Raw genomic sequence first — 19,061 nt, 5'->3', positions numbered from 1 at the left:
AGTCGACTGCACGGAACTATTAACGTACCCAAAGGCAGCTTGGCTGCGCCGAAAAAAATAAGGCCTTTCCGGCGGCGACGCCGCCACAGCAGAGGCGTCTAGCGGACGTTCAAAGCAGCCGCCGCCAGCGACGCTCTTCCTTTCGTCGCTGGTGGCGTTAATGGAATTCGCACTGGTAATGGGAGAACCCCCCCCCCCCCCCCCGTCCACTCTTTCACACAGGATTCCTTTAAGCGTGTATGTTTGTGTCTGTGCTCGCTCTCTCACGCACGTGCGCGTTTCTCCTGGAGGGCACTGCAGGATACTATACGGCGCAGTCTCTAGGTCTCGCCCGCTGGTGTAGGCATATAGTATGCGGGCGCGGTGCGCGAATCAGCGGCGCGGCTAAAAAGCTAGGTCACTGCGAAAAAAGGACTGGCGCAAGCTCTTCGCCAAGAGGGCGACGCGGGAGGTTCGACATTGTTGCGATGGCGAAGGCTCTCGGGGCCACACGCACGCGAAGTAGAGAGAGAAGGCAGGGTTGTTGTATGTGCGGAGGTTGGGGTGAGGTGGTCGGGGGCGCCGTACGCCGTTGGTATACGTGTGACCATATATAAGTAGGCGCCAACAACTAAATTGCCCGCGCGAAGTCAAAAAAGGATGCGCTTCTTTCTTTCTTCTATTCAGTATTTTTTTTTCCTTCTTTTTCTTAGTCTAAGTTGGCACTCTTCATTATGTTTTCTTTCCACGTGGTAGTGAGAAAGGGGCCAAATAACTCGAAAGTCGGCGATTGCGGTCGTTGATCCATGGAGTGTTGCATATTCGCTGTCAGCGTTATACGACTGCTACTGTCACAAGTTACAGTTTCACTCTTCGCATAACTTGTAATGGCTGCCATTAGACGGCGCTGTCTTCGAATTCATTCATTCATTCATTCATTCATTCATTCATTCATTCATTCATTCATTATTTATTTATTTATTTATTTATTTATTTATTTATTTACATTTTACGTTTACATCTTTACATTTTCACGCACGCCACCTCCCGTACAATGATCATTGATGAAGAGAATGTTGTTATCATACGAGTAATTAATTGCCATTTTTATTCGTGTAACTGCGTGAAACTTTCGCGAGACCGCGCTGCAGGCACGTAGCCAGGATTTTTTTTTGGGGGGGGCCCAAGGCCTAATTGTTCGAAACAAAGTCTTTCCATGGCAAAAATAAAACAAAAGTTGCCCGGGAATATAGAAGGCCGGATAAATTTCGGGGAAGGGGGGGGGCCCCCCCCCCCCCCCCCCCCGCTTGCCTACGTGCCTGCCGCGCTGTCTTGGAACGAGAATTTGACTTGTTGATTTATTCATTAATTTATCTTCGAATTCAGGAGAAACGCTACCACGCTATAGGCTCCGGGATTATTCCGGCGACCTGTGCGTCTATCAATTTCAGGATGCCCCGATTCTTCCGCTACCTTCTTCCAGGGAATCAGCGAAGCACGCATTATAGCTCGCGGATGACTCGCCACATCCTAATTGATTTACGTCTTAGCTATTAACTAACTAGTAAAGCCATCTGTGTGTCAGTTGAGAAATACACCAGCAGAGGCTTGTTTGAATCACTATAGCCTTGCTACGCTCCATGGAGTCTCCCACAAGGCTGTGTGCGCCAGCTTCCTCAGCTCAATTCTTCACTGGTGGTCGCCCATTTACCCTCGATAAACGTGCCGGCAAGTGTCAAAGACGGCGGTCTCTCTTTTGCTCTCAAAAAAGAGACAACAAGAAAGGGAGGAAGGCAACCGCTAGATCACTCCAGAGAAGAAAGGGCAAACTACACACACAGAAGGAGAGCGAAAGCGCGAAACGTGCGCGCCTATACAGCCTAGGACAAAGCGAAGTCCCAGAGCCACGCCGCTCCTGTAATGAGCGTAGAGCGGATTAAGGAAGACCAGGGGGGGGGGGGGGGGTGGATTATACGGGCTCTCTCTCGCTCGTAGGTGCCGCCGCCATGGCTGGTGGCCTCGTGATGTGGCAGGCGCCATTTCGCGATCTCAGACAGCGGCGTCACGGTACGCCATATAAGGGACGCCGGGAGACCAGTTGCAACTGCAGAGAAGAAGAAAGGAAACGGCTAATGGTTCACGTTTGGCGTTGCAGTTTAGCACTATACGTAAGCATCGCTTTGTGTTAGCGCGGCTTATAAGGTGCCGCGAAAGCTTTCGAGAGTAAAAGGACAGTTCTCTAATGAGGACGACGCGGCGTACGCGGTGCACGATATAAAACAGACACGAACAACTAAGTATATACGCACACGGTATTGCCGGATTGGCCCAATCGACTGCAAAGCATCGCATTGAGTCGTGCACCGCGCGTGCGCCCGAACCATTGCGGGGTTCTTCCCGGCGCGACTTCGAACACCGCAGCAGGTCGTAAATATAACAGCTCGCGGATGACAGAGTGTGCGCCTCTTCGTGCGGACTAATTATCCCGCACTGTCCAGCGCGTAAACACCGTCCCCGTTTCCTTAATAAGGGGAGCTTATTTCCGATAAAGCTGGTCGTATACGTATACACGTACTGGCGGCTGTTCCGACACACTTTATATTGCTGACTGGCGTGCGTGTTCCCGCGTAATCACCGGCAGCCTGTTGCTGTCCTGTAGCGTTGATTTTGCGTATTTTGGTTTTTTTGCGGGTACTCGTTTAAGCTCTTTCTATACACCTCTATATCGCGGTATATATCTATGTACGCGTGCGTGAGAACAACCGCCGCGTCGACGAAATTGAGCCGTTCCGGTCCCAGTCCGCGTCACGAACTTCCGAAGGTGTGACGTCCTAGACGGCCGCCAGAGGCAATCATGCGCTCGGCTGAGAGCCGACGTTTGTCCGGGCTCCCGCGACATTGAGTTTTTGTTTGTTGGCTTGTGTGTTTGTTTGTCTATTTGTTTTAATACGTTAGCATTAGCAGATATACCCTCCTGCGAAACGTCGGCATATAGTTTTCGGGGAGCATGCCGTGTTTAACCGCATGGCACTGGCTAATCTTGATTGGCGCTCACTAGTGTTTACTCACGTTAGTTAGCGTTGGCTATTGAGGCAACTGAAGGCAAATTAAGGTAATGCTGACGCATTTCTCTCTCTTTACCCGATCTCGGCTAACTATTGGAAAACGTCTTCTATGGCGTTAGGTAAACGTTGGCTAGGTTTAGCTATCAATGTAATTGAAAGTAAATTAGGGTAATGCTCACGTTTTTCCCTCTCATTTACCGCTACAGTACCACTCACTTTTTATCCCCAATTTTACTGATATTGGCTAACTATATATTGGCTAACGTGTTCTAGTGTTGGTTAAATGTTGGTTAACGTTGACTATAAATTAAGGTAATGTATGGTAAACAAAGGTAATTCTAACACATTTACCGCTGCATTACCCGTGAATTTCCATCTCTTTTCTCACTGGCATTGGCTAACTATTGGAAAGCGTATTCTAGAGTCATTTAAACGTTGACTAGCGTTGGCTGTCAAGGTAATCGAAGGTAAATTAAGGTAATGGTAACGCAGTTCGCTCGCGCTTGCCGCTTCATCACCAGTGACTTTTAGCCCTGTTTCGACCGATATCGGCAAACTATTAGCTGACATACTGTAGCGTTGGCTGTCGATCAGCGTAATTAAGCAATGCGAAGCCACTTCTCAAATGCATTTGCCACTAAATCATCAATGACTATATTAAACAGTGCATTTTGTCTACCGTGCGTTTGCTATAATACACGTTAAAGAGCGCACTAATAATGAACGTTTCTGACAGGCCTTCATCATTGATCGACGGCCACCGTCCACAGAACCTGTAGTGTCGCTAGTTTGCGTAACCGCAATATAGAACGACGCGAAGACGCTGACGAAGTTTAACTTTGTTTTGCTTCCTCATCAGCCCATCCAGGCGTAGTCTACGAAGAGTGCTACCTAAGTGGTCCTCTCTTGCATGTTTCGCTTGCGTTGCTGTTCTTTCTTTTAAACTTTAGAAGATTAACGACTTCGCACAGTGGATCTGGCAAAAGCTAATACGCTGGTACGCCGCCGCGGTAACGACGCGAAATGAGATCGGTGAAAACGGTGAGGCCTGGAGTCGATACTCGCGGATGCCTTAATTGAAAGCCTCTGTCGCCGCGTCTTTATTAATGACTCGACATTTGCTCGATCAGCGGCCTCAGAGGACATCGCCTTCTTCACGGAAACCAGGGGGGGGGGGGGGGGGCGTTTCGTGTAGCGCGCAGTGGTAAGAGGTGGACACACGCTTGCAGCGCCAACAAAACATTCCTGCAACTTTGCGCATACACTTGACACTTGCAAAAGACCTAAACTTGCGAAAACTTCGGTACTCTATATGCGGTTAAAGATAGGGATGGTGAGGTCATGGGTATCGGCTGGGGGCAGCAAGAAAGGCACTTTCCTTTTTTGGACGTCGGCATCTTGCCCATGGACGTCCATGGGTGAGGGGAAACGGAAATATGTGCAATCTGTTTTTGTCCGTTTAATTAATTGCGATAGATAAGTTGCATCGGACACAGCGCTCTTTTCTTTTTTCACCCCTCGATAGTGTCGAATGCTAGTTCTGTCTCAAACATCTAGGACACAATCATGTATGCTATAGATTTCACAGTAACCTCGCTCTAACAAATATAGGAGGAGTAAATGAATTTCGTGGGTCACATAAGATTGTATCTGTACTTAGATGAAGACCGAATGGTCTCGCTCAGGGATTTATCCAGAGTGTCGACTTCTGTGGGTGTTACAAGAACAGGAAACGGGGCTGTGTGAATGTATGCCTGTTAGTGTGGATTAACTTTTACATAAGAATGGAGAACTTGAGTTGATTGGTATGCGTTCATCTTTGGTTGATGCAGCGCACGTGGGACGAGGACAAAAAATTAAGAAACACAGGTCCTGTGTTCCTTAATCCTTCGTACTCGTCTCGTGTGCGCTGCATCAACCAAAGATGAATAACTTTTGGTCGAGTGTCTGGTTCCTGCTGGGAAAAGGGAGGGGGGGAGGGGGTGTTTAGGGGTGTCTTGGGGAGGGAGGTGTATAAATTCCTGGTCTCGTTTGGCCTGCTTAGTATTCTTGCCTAGCTTCTGAAAGAGGCGCTGCATGGACGAACCGCGCGCGTTCCCTGCGCGCGCAGTGCTCAAGCACCGCGCCACAGCGCGCCCGGGCGTTTTCTGTGGCCCGCGCGCGCTCAGCGGGTGTGCATGCGGCGCCCTCTCTCGGATCGTGATGCAGCGACGCTCTGCGGGGGACCTGGTTGTCCGCACGGGTGCCTCATGAAATTATTCATGAGGCTGCAGACGGCGCCGAGAACGAGAGAGAGCCGGTACAACATTGTTGCCAGCCATTCTCTGCGAGAGTTCAGGAGTACAAGAAGAAGTAGTAACAGAGAAAGCAGCAGCTGCGGAAAAAGAACGCGCGTAGAAAAGACCGGCATCGCTGAAAGAGGAGACGCCCTGCAGTACTGTACTGCCTCGTGTCTGCTGTTCGTCCGGCATGCCTTGTTAAGCCCTCTTGTCCACCATGCCGCTGTCGCCGCCGTGCAAGCCGGCCAGCGAGCGAGCAACAACGCGGCCTCTTGTGTTTTGCCCCTTAACGCCGGTAATTGCCTTGTCGCTGCGTGGCCCTGCGTGTCTTTGTTCGCGTGGCCGGAGAAGTTGTACGGGCGGGCCAGTGCCGTCCCGGGACTGCGGCCGCCGGACTCGCAGCATCTGCGCCGCGCGCTCCTCATTCTTGTTTTATCGTCGCACTGGGCTTCAGAGCAGGAACGGTTCCAGGCAGATGAACAGATGACGTTCTCCTTCTGGCATTTATTTATTATGCGCGCTCTCGTCCTGCGCTCGCTCGTTAACGCCGGACGCAGGAAACCTCTCGCTCGCTTATCGAGGTAGACTAGCGCGGAGAACGAGTCACAGATCACTGATAGCGAGAGATAAATGGAGGGCAGAACAACGCTCGACGACAATGGGTCGACAATCTTTCTGCAGCAGTGCTTGAACGAGAATTTGTGATGAAAGTATGGCAGTACTCTGAGCCGAATGACAACGCGAGGCTGGCTTCTGCGCACTAAATGCTATTATGCAGTGAAGCCAACTTAAAGGGCTAGGCCCCCCAGCTGGTGAGTGAGTGAGTGAGTGAGTGAGTGAGTGAGTGAGTGAGTGAGTGAGTGAGTGAGTGAGTGAGTGAGTGAGTGAGTGAGTGAGTGAGCGAGCGAGCGAGGAGTGAGTGAGTGAGTGAGTGAGTGAGTGAGTGAGTGAGTGAGTGAGGTGAGTGAGTGAGTGAGTGAGTGAGTGAGTGAGGAGTGAGTGAGTGAGTGAGTGAGTGAGTGAGTGAGTGAGTGAGTGAGTGAGTGAGTGAGTGAGTGAGTGAGTGAGTGAGTGAGTGAGTGAGTGAGTGAGTGAGTGAGTGAGTGAGTGATCGGTTGTACATTTCGGGATAATATATACATATTGTTTGAGCAGGAAAAACTGCCTCAGAGAGGCTGGATGACGTTTCATTACGTGGACCTTTCTCGGTCAAAGGCACGAAGATAAGTCCAACCAGAAGAGCTTGTTCACTGACGAGTTCATGCCTATGTTTGCTAACACATGTCATTCTTGGCGCAATGCTTCCAACATGATGAAGGGACAGAGAAGAGACAGATAGGTTCCCCTATCGAAACGACGTCGGCCAGCCTGTCTGAAGCACTTAACCCTATCTAGACAACCTGTACGCGACAAATATAGCATGTTACCGAAGCAATTTCCTGACTTGGCGAGTAAACGTGTGCGTGAGAGACTGTCTGATATCCCGCTCAAGCAAACCCCTCGGTGAGCAAGTTATTAAGGTTGATTACTTTTTTGATCGAACACAGCTCGCCAGTTCAGGATGAGCAAATTGTGAGCGAGTGGGCGAGGAAGTCAAAATTCTTCATCTTTTGACTTTCATATAAGGCAATCATCCTTCCGTGTTTCTGATTCGGCTGCTATCATCATCATCATCCGCCTGTCTACGCCCATTGCAGGGCAAAGGCCTCTCCCATGTTCCGCCAATCAACCCGGTCGGCTTCTATACGCCGTTCCAAATCATTCCCTCCTCCCCCTTTTCACCGGACGCGGCTTCTCCAACACTTCTCGAGTATGGCTCTCGTGCCCGTCTGAACAAGATGCGCGAAGAGTCCCGCAACGCACCCGGCTCGTTCGCAAGCAAACGTCGCTCGGTGGCGTATACATACGAGATGTAAACGGACGAAGCAATTTGACCGCGCCGGGGGAGCCGGCCAGCGCGCCTTGATGCATCGCCGTCGTCTGAGCGCGCACTCTCCTCAGAGCGAGGAAGGCAATATCCCACGTTCCTCGCGGACGGACGCGGAAGTCGTCAGCTGGTCCTCCCACGCATAAGGAGGAGATGGGGCTTCCTATCCTGTTACTGCTGCTGCTGGACCCCCGCTCTTAGAGTGCGATTTCGTGCGGGGCCGTAGGGCATGCTGTTGCTGGTGCTGGTGCTGCTGTTGCGCGCGATGCAATATTGCGGCAGCTTGCCGGTGTACTCTCCACTTTGACACGTATGTATAAGCGCTGCGTGACAATAGGCTATGCGTTTTGCTCGTTGTTGGTCGCAAACACGCAAGGCAAACCGTTGTGGTTGCTGATGTCGCGTCAACACTCCTTGTAGGACCACTTTCGGAGTGTGAGCAGCCATTAAAAAAAAAAAAAAAGAAAGCTTAATGAGACACGAAATAAGAAAATTGAATTAGGTGACCTATAGTGGGCGTCAGCATGTCAACAACTGCATTTTTTTTTTAGAACAGGTATTGGACCCGTGGCAGCAAACAGCACGAAGAATTGCGCTTTGGTGGCATTAAGAAAGCATTATTTAATAATGACAACGCTCGTGTCGGCCAATTCTTTATCCCTCGTCTCTGCCGCTCTGCACGTTCAACCAAATATGTTAACTTATCAACTCGCCCAACTTGCCGCGTTAATCCACTACTAAATACCAAGGGATCTTATTTGCGTCATAACCACATGTAAAAAAAAAAACATTACTTCTTGCGTGTTACAGTTTTCCTAACTGGTATTTACTGCGAATGATATCTGATATCATCGTGATTTGCGTTGTTGCTGTTATAAGTACCAGAGTTGATATAGAAGGTCGTGAGCGATTCAAGAGTACGCGTAAGGAAAGCCGGAATCGGGTAGGCGCACTTCTGTTCGCGCTGACGATAACTGAGCAAAAAGAACTTGCACATCTAGCTGAGCATACACATGCGTAGGGAAAGATGCAAATCATCGTGTAAGCAAGCAGCTATATAAGGGGCTTCGGAAGTCGGAAGGCGTCTGTATTCGTATAACGTATGTGCCCCCAATTTGTTCGCGCTTTAGAGTTACTGATCCCTGACTTATGAATTCATTTTCATTGGCGTGGCGGAAAGCTACGTGAAACTTCAGACAGGTCATGCGTTTTGTTGTCATCTGTACTGAGAAGCAGTTGAAGAAGGCACGTCACTAAGTCTGCAAGCATGCTTGCAGACTTAGCGACGTGCATTCTTCAACTGCTCTTCAATACAGACGAAAACAAAACTCGCAGTTTCATATAACTTTCCGCCGCGCTAATCAAACTGAATTCCCCAAGTCAGAGACTATAGAGAATGTACTCATTCGCCGTATAGTCTATCTCGGGTCACACTGCAACCGGCTTAGTTGTACCAGCAGTTAGTGGTTGTTTCAACGCAGAAGCTCATTCTTCCGGTCAGCTGTGACAACAAGCGGCTACTATGCTGTAGATCGCGTCTGATAACGCGGGAGGCTGTGTTGGCGTCCGCTACCGCATGCCTTCGCGTAGTACGCCAGCTCGCGAGTGCGAACCGGCGCTCACGTTCGGCAGGCAGCGCTGTCGGGGTGTGAAGGGTCAACCTCGCGGCCCGTCCCATTTGACCTCTACTTGGGCAGCAACCCCGCACAAAGGGCACATCTATAAACGCGCTACGCGTTTGCGTCGGCGGCGCCGGCGTCGGTGGGAGGTCGTGCCGGTCAGCCTCCCCCGGATAGCCCCGGAGGCATGGATCAGCGGGTCACGAACGACGACCATTGCACGCTCCGTGATTGACCTCCTACCGTGACCTCCTCCCCCGCGAGCGTATAGGAGAACCGCAGCAGCAGGTGAATCTCCTCCGCCAGCTGGATGCTCGCACTGGCGGCCTTCCCACCGACGCTCAAACGGCGCGGCACCGACCGCGGCTGTGGGGGCGGCCGGGGAACGTGGACCGACTCGCTAGACCGGAGCGGACGTATGTCGATAGTAGAACGGACGCGTTTGGTTGGCGCGTGTCGCCACCTGGTGGCGATGGCTGAAAACACTACATCCGTGTGTAATCAGTGTTTTCACTGCTTACACTGCTAAACACTACTTCCGCTGTGCTTTTATCTAAGCTATGACGACACTAAGAGTAACAAAAATGCGTGCGTTCGGTACGCTGACGTGAATTACGGGAAATTCGTTGTGCTTAGTCGTCAGTGTTGGTTCTTATTCAGTTTTAAATACCTGGGAAAGCAGACTTCGTTATTACTGATGCCAGATGGTTAAGAAATATCTGTAACAAAGCACAGACGCCTTCGCCTTCACACACGCAGAGTAGAACTGCCAATGCGCCGCGCACTGGCAGCGCACTGGCTTCACGGTGAAGCGACGTGCTCTAGAATCAATACAACATATTTCATTAGATTACCAAACATACAGAGAAGAATCGTCTCGAAAGTAGAATATGCTCAACCTCCCAAGCACCGCTAGATCTCGGGAAAATACTTGGACCTACGTCTTCTCCTTCTCACCAACGTAAAATTTTAAAATTTCTGTTCATATCCCTCGAGGGCATTCACCGAATTGATAAACTGTAATTTTACTTACATCAGCATCATTACGTTGTGACATGTACATACCACGATCTTTTTCCCCTTCTCCTCTCCTGCCCTCTCCTCTCTCTCTCGACGTTCAGGTGACAACCGTGTGTATATATACAGTTTCATTTAGGTCAACTGGTTAGGCTCTTCTCAATCAATCAATCAATCAATCAATCAATCAATCAATCAATCAATCAATCAATCAATCAATCAATCAATAAAACCGCCGTAACTCCAGCTGTTGTAGCGACGCCGTCGCAGTAACACTTTCTAACGTATCTATAGCTTTTCCCGTGCTCGCCATCATCAAACTTAGTGGTCGCTAAATAATTGATGTCGAAGAGAGACTGAAAATTTGAATTGGAGCGAAAAACGGGGAATCGAATCGTTATCGCGTTTCCGCATTTCAGCTTTTGCGACCACGAGATACACTGCAAGCTAGAGGCAACTGCGTTCGACGAATGACAAATGCTCCGAGAGACGAGCGCACGTCCGCTCCGCTCCGCGAATACCTCCGCCCCAAGACGATCTGGCGCCCTGAAGATAAAATAAGACGCCATTGCTAGCTTGCGGCACGCTGTGCTGATTGGACACGCTTCGGGGTTGTGATGTGACAGCCAAGGCAATGAGGCGTTGCGTGCCGCGTCGAATATGGCCGATGAATAAAGAAAATGAAGAGTAAGAGAGGAGGAAAGAAGCCCCTGCCTGTACGAAGCATGCAGACGAGTTATGCGACGGAGCCCATTATATACGCGTGCGCCGTGTGTAGGTGGAGCTAAATAAAGATGCATGTGCAGCCGCTGAGATTTATGGCTTCGAGAACACGTCACGACTTTTTGAAGAAGCGCGTTCGTTGCAAGGCAGTGCCACGGAGTCACCCAGCGCGAATTGTAGCCAACCCAACCCCAACACAAACAATCGGTCTATAGGTATACTTCGGGATCAAATCGAATGTATGATACATGCACGACCGCGCGTGCGCGCCATCTTTTGGCTGATGACAAATCGCGTGGCACGACATCGGATACGTGTGCAAGAGGAAAACGCGAGGCAGAGAGCGAAAGAAGGGGGGGGGGGAGGGGAATGATCGCAGGCTTACAATGAGTTTACACGGCCGGCGGTTTGCGTCGAATCGTGACCGCTGTCTATATAGAGAGGCTCAACGACTACGACGACGTCTTTGTGAGCGTGCGTAAGGGATATGCTTGTATCAATGTTGTTTGGGCGAAATACATGCGTGTGTTCGTCGATTTTGTGTTTTCTCGATTCTTGGTAGATTGCACTCCCGTATGCTCTTATCTATGCGGAAGCATATTGAAAGAGCTCTTATGTTTTCCGCAAACTCGTCAGCGTTTCCGGGTTTCCGAGTTAAACGAGAGCGGTCGGGTAGGTGGCGCCACCTACAGTGGCGCATAGCTCAACCAATGAAATAAAGGCAGAAGAGCTTGGGTGGGGGCTAGTTGGAACATACTGTAGAAAAATTTTTTAGCGCTGCAAAGTTGAGGACGAAAAAACATGGACAACAGAGACGAAGCGCTTCGTCTGTGTTGTCCATGTTTTTTCGTCCTCAACTTTGCAACGCTAAAAAAATTTTCTACAGAAATAAAGGCAGAGCTTATTTACAGCAGCCAATTACCTTGTTGGTGGTCTAAACTTTCAGCGGTGGCGAAATCTTCGACGCGGCCTTTAGCCTTTTGAAATGTACAGCTTTCTTTTTTGTCTTTTTTTTAACAAGGACACTTACGGAACGGCGATAACGTGCCTGTAGGCACTGAACTTCTGAAAACAGCGCTAGGACGGGAAGTGGAAAGAAGCGACGAGACCAAGCGCTTGGTCTCGTCGCTTCTTTCTGTGCCCCTTCCTCTGTTTTTCAGAAGTTGAGTACCTACCGACAAGCTCGCATTAATACACCGTATTAGTGCCTATAGCGTTAGACAGATATTCGCGATATGTCGATCGCTGCTGGCATCCCGTAACATTGTGCGCAGACGAACTTGCGTATACCGCGGAATGCAGGACACGCTAAAACTCTTTCATTTCTATGCGTAATCACTCAAAGCCGGCAAATAGGCGCTGTATTTGTGGGCCGGTATTTGCTACCACGTGTCTAAAAATTATGTTCAATAATGTATTCGTATAGCATCTTCATATTAGTGGTCCGTTTCTCTTGTTTTCTTATGCGCCGTCTGTGGACGTGAATGTCCTCGACAGAATTTTACTTTCGCATACCACTGCTGATGAACCACTTCTGATGAACCATTTTCAGAGCTGGGCAAAGATACTTTGAAATTGTATCGCGATACGATACAAGATACTCAGGCAAGAAGTATTTGGGATACAGATACAAGATACTGCAACACTGATTGTATCCGATACGATACATTCCAATTGTATCTTAAGATACTTCGATACATTCTCAAATTTGTTAATATATATGTATATCTATACAATGCAGCATTAAACGCCTATGCACATAAATGTTCGCTTGAAAATTTATTAAACTGCGACCAATTGTGTTTTATTTGAAAGAAAACTCTCTTAGTATATCAAAGTTTTGTACTTCTTGCTGAAGGGATATCTGTTTCATTCCGAAACAACTTATTGGCGTTGTTTTAGTTGCTTAACATGACAGCTCTTTATACATTTCGCTGATAGCGATTCTTGCTTGTAGCTTTTGTAACTGATGGGAGCTAGTCGCTACTCTGCTTGCTGACCAGCAAGCGGGTTGCCAAGTAACCACATGAACTTCAATAAGAAGCCTCCGCATGATGGTGCAAATACCGATATGGAGTTCTAACTTGCCGACAAACATATTACGGTTTTCGCAATAACGGATCACCGGACAGGTGTACGTCACCAGGAACATATGCAGCCCAGAGAAACGTTTCAGACGCATTGTACAGTTGCGCAAAGCGCTGCAGGACACCGCCGCTATTCACGTTATTGACACTTATAGATCCCATTACCTGGTGATTAGCAACAGTAAAAGAATTCAGGGAAGCCTAAACAAAGAAAACAAATATATCTAAGTAATATAGAAAAGTGGTTCGGTATCAAACACAGCGAATAAGCACAGAACGCGATACAGGAGACACCCCTAAGAGCTACTAATACTTGCGTTTTACGTCGAACAACCACGATATGATTATGAAAGACGCTGTGTGGAGGGCTCTGGAAATTTGACCACCTGTGGTTCTAAAACATACATATAAGCACATGGGCCTCTACCATATTCCCTCCATCGAAATCGGCTACCGTGACCTTCGGGCCAGCCATAAACCTCCTTGGGGCCAGCAGTCAAGCGCCATAAGCACTGGACCACCGCGGCGGGTAACCCTAATAGCTACGATAATTGATTCAGTGCCTATGGAAAATGGCGTAAAACGACTCTTTGGGACGCTCATGAGAAAAAACGGAGCATTTGGCATAACAGTGTTTGCCAACGTATTTGCCAACGTATTGAAGATGGCGCCTAATAATTTACGTTATTATAATGCAAACTCAAATTTGCTAATTTAGTTAGCACTAAGCAGAATTATCGTTACTGCATACTCCAGGCGCGCCCATATTATATATATTTGTTCTCAACATCACCGTTACATAACAGTAAATTCAAGTGGAATATAAGTATATAAACTTATATTCCACTTGAAGAAGAACAGCGGCAAAAATGACGCAGACAGTTAAAACTAGGAATAAAGCAGAGAGCTTACATTGGCAGCACGTTAAAGGCATATTGCAGTAAGCAGACCGGCAGAAAAAAAAGACAATATAGAGACATAGGTAATCTACGGAATAGAAAAGAACGACAGCTAAGAAATAACTTCTGCTAACAATCAAATTATGATTTAAAACTCTGAAAGAAAACAGACGTAAGCTAAGATAGCGTCTGTTAGGTGAATGCGTGTTCTGTTAAATCCAGCATCGGTACAGTTGGTGCTGTAGCTGTTGCAACTGCTGGACACCATCACTCCAGTTCTCGCAAGCCTTCAGAAGTCTGTTGTTTGAGAACACTAGCAGCACGACCATGACTTCACCGTCGACAACATTTTTGGTTGCATGGGACCGCGCATACAAGTTGCATAAAGCAACAAATGCGCTGCTCTATTTTCAGCCACGGGACTGACTCACTGCCTGTGGTGTCAAGCGCAGAGCAGCCGTTACGTCGACGGCAACAGTGACTTTTCTCTCCTCCGCTCTATAACCTTTATTCCCCCTCCCCCCTTCCCCAGGGCGGGGTAGCCTACCGGGCTCAGCCCTGGTTAACCTCCCTGCCTTTCAACCTTATTCTTTCTCTCTCTCTACATTCATGAGATCCTTCAAATCGCTTAAGTGTGAAAGCCACGAGAGGCAAAGCAACCCGCCATTCTTGCATTCTTTAGACTTCGTAACGAAGGATCACACAAGAGGAACTTCGATAATGACTTTACAGCGGCATCAGCATGTGTGCGAAAGACGCCGCACGCATTGTAGTACGCGGCACAGGAGAGTGGCTAAGTGCCAAGTGTCATGGCACTGACAAAACTAAAAAAAAAAACGATTAAACAAAGTTCGGCTGGGCGCAGACGTTTCGCGCGCTTGTCTCGAGACGACGCGAGCGCCACCTCGTAACTCTGCTCATCCAATATATAGGGACGCTCAGAGCTTATCGCCTATCCTCGCTGGCAAACTCATGCGGAAAGATAAAATAATGTCACTGCCTTTAATTTTATTTCCAGTGAATTAGTGGGCAGCAGCATCAGCTTGAGAAGCTCGAGCTCAGCGAACGTTATTGCTTCGCACGGTGGTGGTGCGATCGCAGTATCTTGTATCTTAAGATACACGATACATTCGTCAATGTATCGGAAATACAGATACAGATACTTGTTTTGCGAGACGTATCGCGATACAGATACAAGATACCCGAAATGTATCTAAGATAGTATCGAAGATACATGTATCTTCGATACTGCCCAGCACTGACCATTTTACTTCCGCATACCACTCCGTGTTTGAACTATGGCCGCCAGATCATGCAGAATTGGTAAAGGTTATGGGTGCACTTTTTTAAAACGTACGTATACGAAATGGTTCTCGACACCATCAGATGAAATCAACAAAAGAAAATCGGAACGGTGGAATACTAATTCCTTAACGTAATTTCTCGCTCAAGGTTCTTCTGGCTTCCGAATTTCTTTCGCGGTATATAGCCTCTGTCATATTTCAGCAACTTAAAATGTTGTTCGCGGTGCGCATATTGCATCCGAGCCGGTGTAGTCAAGAGCAACCTGTACGCTAACGTTGCTCCTTAGAGAAAACTTGAGCAACATTGCTACATTATTGTGCAGCACAGTAGCAACTTGCGCTTTAGAGCGCATATCCGCAGGCACAGGGTCGGTAAATACATCGATACGACACCGCACGCAACGTCGACGCCAACGTTATAGTTAAGTTATAGTTAAGTAACCAAATTCACCTCGTAACGAGTATGACCGCGTCGTGTCCTTTTCATCTCTCCGTGTTGTTTCGTTATCGGTCTTTAACTTAATTTAACCTTCCAGAAAGTAAGCGAGCAAACATGAGCAGGCCTGTCGCGTGTGCCTATATATGTTCCCGCGCTATTTCCAATCCCCACAACAGAAGGAAAGATTAAAAAAACCAAACAAAGAAAGTACAAAAAGGCTAGAAATCCATTGAACTTCTTTTTACTTAGTGCAGCAAATAAGTAATTTTAAAAAGTACGAAGTACTCAACAACATTAATCTTTGCTTGATTTAGAAAAATTAAACAAATATAAAAAAAAAACACGGCAACGCCGGTGTTGCTCTTCAGCCACTTATCATCGACAAAAGAAGCGCGCCTCGCTCTCCATTCAAGCGTGTAAGTTCAAGGCTCATCACCTGCCGATGCCTAAAAAAGGCAACAGCCAGGAACAAAGAGATGTACATAAGCATGGCAGGCGTGGGATTTAAGAAGAAAAAAAAGCTAATAAACAGGAATAAGGAAGAAGGGGATCGGGCGGAAGGAGAAGCGATCAGAGAGCAGTGGCTACAGCGCCTGCGCAGTTACAGCACCGGCCACCGAACGTAACGTATACATGCCAAATTGAGCCGAAGCCAAGGCGCACGGACAGCGATCACCTGCCGCCACACTCTCTCCCATTGCCGAGGATGCGCACCGAACTCCGGTCACCCGAATACCAATCAGCATAGGCGCATGGGCGGAGAGGGAGGCCGCTGCGACTTGAAACAAAAATCTAAACGAAAGGAATTGGTGAGGGGTACGGAGGCCCTTGAAATGCCTAACAGGCGCCCGTGTGTAAACACTGTCGACTGGTGCCTTGGAAGCCGAACAAAAGTAAAAATAAATAAACGCGAACACCTGCGTGAGAGCACCGCCCTGATTTGCACTGTTGTGTGCAGTGCGACTGACGTCGACGCCCTCCTGAAATAAGCTGTTTTCTTGTAGTACAACGTTTGTGTAGACTTCAAGGTTGTGACAAGACTAGAAGTACCGCGAAGCCGTTGTACGATTTGAGCTAAAAGAAGTATATTTGACCGCCGGGTATTCCTTAATTACATCAGTAATTGTGACATAAATGGACATGAATATTCTGCTGTATGTTTATCCGTATTCTCTTATTATGCTGCTAATATACGTCGTTCTATAGCAGGACATTAAACATTTATCCGTCAGTCCATCGACTACATGTACGTTGTGTCGCCTTATAGCAACGTTTATCTGTTTTATGGGATGTCTAAGCAAAAGAAACAAAAAAATAAGGAATGTCCTTGCGACACACTAAACAATAATCTACGCGTAATGTATGCACTCACAGATGATCAGTATTAATCCGGGGTCTCCCATTATGGCGCGTCTCGTGATCGTATCATTGTCCTAACGCGTGATACCCCAGAATTCTTATAAGGTACTCGTATAAGGTATCATCATCATCATCATCATCATAAGGTATACTGGCTGGTAACTAGCTGCATGCACCTGGTAAATAAATATTGGGTAGCGAGCTTTTGCAGTTGCAGCCTCTGCCTGCCCATACAAGTGCGCAAGATAAGGTTGTTTCCTCCAAATAACGGAACTTTTTTCCATGTTAAAACAAGGTATCACGTGGTTATGTATACGTCTGGTTATGCGCAGTAGCGTCGATAGCGCGATAACGAATGCACGTCAATTCGTTCCTTTCCCCTTCTCTTCTTTTTTCTTTATTCTTTGTTCGTCAACAGGGCTCTTTGCGACATTTTTTTTTCTTCTCAGTGATCAACCAAAGTGGACTGTGATAGCGCAGCGTTACTGCGACACCACCTGTTCAAGTATTCAGGATTGTCTCTCGACGCTTTGCAAGTCTTTATTGTCTCGTTCCTATTTGCTGATTGTTCTTGAAGTTCCATGCTGGCTGAAATAGGCGCTTAGTTTCGGATTGTCTGTCCTTCATCTGTGCTGATATCGAAACCATTGTGACACCGCTTCAGCCGCAAGCCACCCGGCGTTGCTTCGCTGTTGTATACGGAGTGTAAGGAAATAAAATACTAAATTCGAAACTATGTGCCGACAGTGAATAAACGGCCAGTATTCATCTTCTTTTGCCGTGCAACTTAGACGAGAGAGTGTACAAAAGATTGAAGCACATAAATCGGCCGTAACCTATGAAAGAAATGCTGATCAAAAGCTTAGAACTACAGTTAAATTTCGAGCGAGCACGATCCGCGACTCATGAAGGGCGATACTTGGAGTCAATACCCGAGTGGTTCGTTTATCAAGCGTACGTCTTTCGTTAGCCCTGGATGTGGCTGTACGCACTGCGCTCACATACAACTAACTGTAAAGAGCAGTGGCGGCCTTTTTCCTCATTTCGAGGCGATGCACGTTAGTTGCATTGCTTTTCCGTGGCGGGCTTCGCGATATTTACAGTGTCACAACCTCACTGCTGTTTGTAGGGCTGGTTAGATTGCACAGCAGTAACCTGAACTTGACATTGGTACTCAGTTTGTCCGGAATATACCCGGGGCCGTATTCACAAAAAACATCTTACGCTAAAAATTTTCGTAAGCGAATGTTTCAGCCAATCACGATACAGGACATATGATTAGCGGAGCCGGCTGACCACGAAAGAGTTTTTTTTTAATTCGACCCCCCCCCCCCCACCAAAGCTTTTGTTTGATATCTACGGAATGCACAGGAACCTTGCTTGCTTAACCATCTTCTCTCTCTCTCTCTCTCTCTCTCTCTCTGTTGGACTGGCTTTTTATGTCTTCTTCTATCTCATAGCCTGACATCTGTGAACTAACTGGAACCTCGTTTTCGGTGTGTGCATCGCTAATTTGCGCGTCAAATAGTTCAAGTCCTCTAATCAGGGAAGGACCGCAAAGACAGAAAGGAATAAACTTGCCTGGCTGGGGACTGTGTACCTTTCAACAATAGCGGGAAACGCTAGGCTCGACGGCTGAAAATCTACGCGCTGCTTCCGCTTCCGGTGCACGCAACTACGCGAGCCTTTCCACGCTCAGGGTCGGCGTGCCACCCCGGACGCCCTTGACTCGTCGGAAACCGCTGTGCCCGCGAGCTAGGCAGCTGCGCGCAGGTGACCAGGAAAGAATGAAAATTCATTTGCCGCCTCCGTCGCCGTCGTCTCAGCGCACGAAACAAGGCGGGCAGCAGCACATTGCCTCGTGCCCTAAACTTCGACCCATACAGAGGGAGAGGGAGATGTATGTGTGTGATGCGTATGCCGCCTCCGTGGCGATGTGCTGTAGTATCTCAACTGTAATGGCGGCGGTGCGCGAGAGAAGTTGCGTGCGAGGCTAATGCGATGGCCACGTTGCGTGAATGCTTGGGGAGGAAACGGCTGCGAGATAGGGCGGAGGGGATGCCCCCTGCGCCCTTTCCCCCAACGGGACGTCCCGTAAAGCAAAGTAACGGCCACCTCCTCCCCCCATTCCGTCTATGCAGTGCAGAAGTAGTTCTAGCAGAAGTATGGCGGTTGGTCGTACGCGGTGTTAAAGCTCCTCCCGCACGCGTGTGCCGCGAGAAGCTGTTTTTCTGCTTCATTGCAGATGAGCTATCACTTTTTTTTTTGTGCCTTGTATTTTTTTGCTTCTCTTCTTTTCGAAAGTTCTGCACTTGGTCACCGCTGGTCAAAACAAGCCACCACCTGCCTGCGTTGCGAGATCGT

The 19,061-nt window shown here is 48.2% G+C and overlaps 1 protein-coding gene across 1 annotated transcript in view; it reads left to right on the top strand.

The window, feature by feature from the left end:
- The first annotated feature begins 15,450 nt into the window (after positions 1 to 15,450).
- The window catches only part of LOC119383606 (60S ribosomal protein L19), a 310,809-nt gene continuing 307,198 nt past the window's right edge, over positions 15,451 to 19,061 (top strand). The window contains exon 1 of the mRNA XM_049412589.1: positions 15,451 to 15,457. Coding sequence (XP_049268546.1) covers positions 15,453 to 15,457 — 5 coding nt within the window. The 5' untranslated portion in view covers positions 15,451 to 15,452. The remainder of the gene's footprint in view (positions 15,458 to 19,061) is intronic.

Source organism: Rhipicephalus sanguineus, chromosome 2 (assembly GCF_013339695.2).
Source record: "Rhipicephalus sanguineus isolate Rsan-2018 chromosome 2, BIME_Rsan_1.4, whole genome shotgun sequence".
Taxonomy (NCBI): Eukaryota; Metazoa; Arthropoda; class Arachnida; order Ixodida; family Ixodidae; genus Rhipicephalus; species Rhipicephalus sanguineus.
Note: the sequence above shows the minus strand (reverse complement) of the source record. Positions and strands in the feature narration are given on the sequence as shown.